Source organism: Cibotium barometz, chromosome 6 (genome assembly GCF_041138505.1).
Source record: "Cibotium barometz isolate CiBa-2024 chromosome 6, ASM4113850v1, whole genome shotgun sequence".
NCBI lineage: Eukaryota > Viridiplantae > Streptophyta > Polypodiopsida > Cyatheales > Cibotiaceae > Cibotium > Cibotium barometz.
Window position 1 is genome coordinate 64186514 of NC_141051.1, and position 5877 is coordinate 64192390.

At 42.1% G+C, this 5877-nt stretch overlaps 1 protein-coding gene across 1 annotated transcript; it reads right to left on the reverse strand.

Moving 5' to 3' along the window:
• Positions 1-426: 426 nt before the first annotated feature.
• On the reverse strand, positions 427-5216 carry LOC147637960 (laccase-4-like). Its single transcript, XM_086799797.1, has 7 exons — positions 4809-5216; positions 4558-4709; positions 4197-4444; positions 3974-4102; positions 3027-3619; positions 1966-2326; positions 427-853 (listed from the first exon to the last, which is right to left on the reverse strand). Exons 1-7 carry the CDS (start codon positions 4908-4910, stop codon positions 720-722), a joined length of 1719 nt encoding a protein of 572 aa, XP_086655923.1. The 5' UTR covers positions 4911-5216; the 3' UTR covers positions 427-719.
• Between the last annotated feature and the right edge of the window lie 661 nt (positions 5217-5877).

The following is a 5877-nucleotide window of genomic DNA, read 5'->3' on the forward strand; positions in this document are numbered from 1 at the left end:
AGGGCCATATTAGTCACATAGAAAACTTTAATTTCAATGCAAGTCTTTAATGAAGCACATAACGATAACTTTTAAGAAATTTTTGATACAATTGTCTTCACTGCAATGAAATGATACTACTTTTAGCACTAATTTTTAAAAAACAATATTCAAACTAATAAGACTATGTAACCCAAAATAGTGACACCCTAATGTAGGAGAACGTTATTGGCTCACTCCAATCATATGACATAATTTCAACCAATGCACAATAGATGCCTCATCAAATTTGTTCCAAAATTGGATTTACATTTATCCATATAGTCAACTTAAAATGGGGATTTTTCCTTTGGTGGCCATCCAAGTAAATGGACCCTCTACCCTAGAAGGCAAGCAAATTGGCAAAATACTTGAAGAAACAGATGACATTACTTGAAGACACACAAATAGTTTAATTGTTTTTTTTCTTTTTCAAAAATACAAAAAAGGGATTTCACCAAGTTCAAAATGTGGAACCATTTTCGCGGAGGTACTACCTACCCAAATTCTAGGCCTAGTGTAAAAAGGAATTGTCCACGTGGTGGTGCTAGATGAAGTGGGGTAGAGATCGAACGGATGGTGGGAGCTGGTCGTCCCATCTTCCCTCCTTATAAATATAGTATTGCTACTTTATTGTGATTCCGCCAATAATTTGATCGATAAAAATCAAATCCTATCACGATTCTATTTGTTATTTAAAGCTAGTTGCAAGTTGGATAGTCGGCTGGTGGTGGTGGCAATGTCTCGTTTTCTCCTATCCCGTTGAGGGTGATGAATGCCATGTCCATCCCCCATGATGCGTGGATATCAAAGTGGCAATGCACAAACCAAACACCTGCATTTCATCATCCATCTTACATGTTACTCAACTTCGTATTGCCATAAACATCAATTTTTCTTTTAATAAATAAAGATACATACTGAAGAATGGATGTACCAATGGACCACACCACTGAGTATGTAACAAAGGAAAGCCCTTTAAAAAAAACAAAGCACAACCTTTCCCATCAACCCCATCAAGAAAGACTACTTGTTTTGATATCCTTGTTATTCATAGAGAGACCATCACATCCAATTTTCATAGACGTTTAAGCCATTAGTAAAGAGATGCCCAGTGGCGAATGGAATAAATATTCTTATGAGCAGTGGCTCGTGGGGCTATTAGACTATGACACAAGTTTAAGAGCGACTTCATACGGGATGGACACGTTCCTTTTTCTCAAGCATCTTGAACTCAGTCAACGAAGCCCGTTGAAAATGGGTGAAGGTGAAAACAGGTGTACCTTCACGCGTCAAAAATTCTACGTGTGTCCTTCAGTCACAGTGGCAATTCTGTGCTTTGGTTTTTTGCATGACCAAAAAGCGACTTCAAATAACAGGCTATAAGCGGTGGTTACCTACTGAGCGGTGGAAGATGCCTTCACTTCATCATTTCTGACATAGTAAAAGGCCCAGACTTCGTTTACCTATTTCTCATAGTAAACATATTTTCTTGTTCACCTGAATGCTAATGTTTTGGTCGAATCTCAAGAAAATAGAGAAAGAACCCTTGGCATGTAAAAGGCCTCTAAGATAGACATTTCAATCGTCCTCCAACAGTTAAGAGATGTGGTTTAGTCAACGCAAGGAAAGCGTACACTGGAACAAGCGATGAAGTCGCCACTACAACCGGCCAATCTTCTTACTATGCGCCACCTAAGTGGGAGAGTGTACAAAGAGACGTACAGTGCACCGGTGGGGCACCGCGAGTGCAGAACTAGTAATTTTCGACCTTTTCATCACTATAGAGAATATATTTTGACCTTTTCATCATTGAAAAGACAGCAAGTACACGATCTCAAACGAAAGTCAACTAAACTTTAAAAGCCTTCCTTTCTTGTGCATAAGATAACTAAAAACAAATAAAGTATGAGGTGGTGTGTGAAGTCTTAAGATTATTATTCTTACCCGGGTTGACGGCTCGGAAGCGGACGGCAGCCCAGCCGCCAGCGGGGACAGAGACGGTGTTGCGGGAGACGGGGTTGATGAGGTTGAAGGAGGCAGGGTCCGTGGAAGCGTTGAAGGTGCCGTTGCCCATGCCCACCACGTAGAAATTCTGGCCGTGGAGGTGGATGGGGTGCTGCTCGAAGAAGAGAGTTGCCGTGTCCTGGTATACCACCTGCACAGTGCTGTTGAAAGGGATCACTCGCACCCTCGTCCCCGGCAACGCCACCTTTATATCCGGATTCACCGCCGCGTAATCGTATTGGAAGAGTGGCACGTCCGGGAAGTCCGTCGTGTAAACCCCGCTTATGTTGTTGAAGTAGGCCTAAGGAAAAGAACAAAAACATGCTAATCTCAAATGATGTATAAATGATAGAAAAGAAAAACGACATCATACACCTCTCAAAAAGACACTCCTATATGTGCAAGTCATAAAATCATCAACAGTAGGATTGAAACGAAAGGACCTTTAAAGTTGAATTCATAGTCAGATTTTCATACTATCTATATCTATATATAGTTATGTATAATAAAATTCATGTGCGTAGTGCTTTGTGTGTTGCATAAACAGCAGAATTAGCTCAATTTTCAAGAGAACTCCTATTTGAAATTGTAGATTGGGACTCACACCGTTCAAACTTGGACCACTAGAATAATTTAAAACACTTTCCCTCGACATGCATGATATATTTTACTTTCTAAGTGTATTGTCACACTTCTTTACCTTGCAAGTTGGAGGCTCCATTCTGGAGTCATCTCGGAAGTACCACACCAATTTTGGAAAAGGGGAAGTTTTTATTCAACACTCTAGCCTCTAGTTGAGCCACACCCCATCAAGGTTTAGTGGGGGCTGTTTTGTTGCCTATATATGTGTGTGTGTGTGTGTATATGTATATGATAAAGGCGTGTATGTCTTGTCAGCTTGAGCAATGCAACCTATAAATGTGTATTATATATATATATATATATATATGATAAAGGTGTATAGGACCTAGGTACAAAGAGATTTAAGATGTGCTACCCACCTGGAGGAGGGAGAGGTTGGGTGTGACGAAGGTGATGTTGCTGATGGAGGATCGGATCAATGTGTCGTTGGGCCCTTGGCAGGTTTGTCCGGTAGGACAAGGTTGGAGAGCGTAGCCCACAGTGTGAATCAGGTTCACGTCCACGGTTTTGGGAACGTCGTAGTAGTAGTAGCCTTCCGAGTAGTTCCTGCCCTTGAGGCTAGAGTAGAAGTTGTTTACGAAGTTGGTGTCGTTGGCCAAAGGAAAACTAGGCAAAGTCAAGTTGGTGGATCCGAACGTGGAGCCGTTGTAGCTGAGGATAGCCGTGGTCGTGATGGTGGGAAAGGGAACAAGTGTAGCATTGGGCATCGAGAAGACGGAGGCTGCGATGTAGTATTGGCCTATGGACTTGTTGGCCGTCAAGAGGACGTTGGAGGTCTGGCCGGGCGCCAGCACTATGATGTCCGTTGTGTATGGCTTCACATACTCTGCATCGGCCTCCACAACTGTGAGGCTGTGATCGGCCACAGCAAAATACATGTGGAAGTTCATGGCTGCATTGATTAACCTCAGCATCACTGTCTCTCCTTGCGTTACATTGTATACCACCGTCCCTGTGCCATGCATGAATGCAACACGCTATTAGAATCTTCACCTTGTCTTACGAGCAAAATTAGCATCAATTTCCAGCCATGATTCGATAAGAAGGGCACGATCATTCTACACATTTGTGTGATAATAAATTCAGTCACATTACACTTGCATGGTTATATGCAAGCGAACTACTCAATTCTTTCCCTGACTTATTAGGAAAAAACAAAAAACCCCTTTTCAAGAATCAGTTCAAGATAATGGTGTGCTGAACTTGGTCAAGCTTTGATGCAGCCATAACCCCTTTTCAAGAATCAGTACAAGATAATGGTGTGCTGTTCTTGGTCAAGCTTTGAGGCAGCCATTACGATACTTACCGCTAGACGAGCAGTTGTAAAGGTCCCCAGGCTGTCCATTGATAGTAATGGCATCGGAGACGTTGTAACCTCCACCTTCAGCAAGTGCTTGCCTTATAACATCCTCCACATTCGCATTCCACCACTCACCTAGACAAAAACACAAAAACAGTGTGATTTATGAGTTTGAGATAACTTCTTTCCTTCAAACAAAACACAAAGCTAGCATTAACGTTTATCCAACCTAAAAGGAGAGGGGGCAACTCTTGGTGGGGTTTGGTGAATGGATAGGGGGTCTTGTTTTTCTTGAGAATGATAAAAGCCCCATAAAGGCTGGCTCTAAGCCAGCTATTATGGGCATGCCAGAAGAGGGTCCCCCTTTGTTCAAGAATCTGAAACCGGTGCACATAGGACTGGTTGGTTTGGATGGGACATTGTGTGATATGGGCTGGCCCATCTGCCCAACACGACCGCAGCTGCCGGACACCGTGCCTGCACAAAGAACATCACGCAACGTAAACACCAACGCCCTCTTGGATGCCCCAAAGCAAACTACTACTCTATGCGTTAAGCTGCAGAATGAAGACCAACAGAAGAATTCATACCAGTGTATGGTTATGTTGTATGAAACAAGATTGGTAACGTTAACCACCACCTTGTCTCCTTCCCTCACATAATTTGTTGGGCCTGGGAACTCGCCGTTCACAGTCAAGAGAGACTTCGTGTTGCAAAGGCGAGTGACATTGGTGCTTTGTATCTAAGGGTAACAAAATCAGTGCCCAGGATTAGGGACAATCATCAACAAATGCAGCAGCACAATTATAAGCAATGGCTTTGAATATAAATCATAACCAACCGTGAAGTTGAAATAGCGAGTTCTTGCAGAGGCCACGCTACAAAAGGTAAAGGCAAAGAGCAAGATGAAGCTGAGCTTGCCGTGCAATCTCTTTGGGATCATGATGGTGTTCAAAATCTACTAGTGGAATATATGCGAGAGAGAGAGAGAGAGAGAGAGAGAGAGATTTCTTGTCTTGGGTATGCTAGATCGCAGAAAGAGAGAGAGAGAGAGAGAGAGAGAGAGAAAAGGGAGATTTCTTGTCTTGGGTATGCTAGATCGGTATAGCTAGACGTGGAGCCTAATTGAAGATGTTATGTGCCTGTAGTGTCGATGCGATAACTTGATGTCTCTACGAGTGTGTAACAGTAACGTAGCTAGATAAGAGCCATAGCTCACTGCTTTTATAGGCGAAAGAGTAAACAGGCGAGTGATGCTTGAACGGAACAATCAGAAACAAAAGGCACAGCTCATTAAAATAGCAATTTTGAGAGCTGTTGAGTCGCGGAGATCGAGTCAAACTTCAATAAAATATTGACGTAGAGTCGCGGAGATCGTGTCAAACTTCAATAAAATATTGGGGTCTCTATAAAAAGTACGTCTCTCGGTGGGCGGTTGTTTATTTTCTACTCATAGATAGATAAAGATTTACTCATGTGTCCTGTTAGCTAGCTAATGGTGAAGGTGGTTGAGAGAAGGTACAAGCAAATCAAATACTTAGATTTACAGCTCCAAAACTAATCTCAAGCGTCGGTTAATTACTAACGAAGGATTCAGTCAACTTCACGGCGCTACAAAACGTTTGCGAAGAGAGTTTTTGAGACGGTCCACGAATATATATTTTATCATTTTTCAATCAGGAAAAGTTGCATTGAACGTTTCTTTTCAACTGAAAATGTATTTAAAAAGCCCAGAAAAGCATTCTCCTGACTAGGCCGTTTCATCCTTTTTTTTCAACTCGCTTTCTTGCTTTGCACACAGAAAAGGCCTTAAAGTCCACCTTTACGTTCCTAGCAACAAATGAAACATAATGAATACCACACGCACAAACCCCACTTTAGCTCCCGGTTTTTTTTATTATTATAAAGAA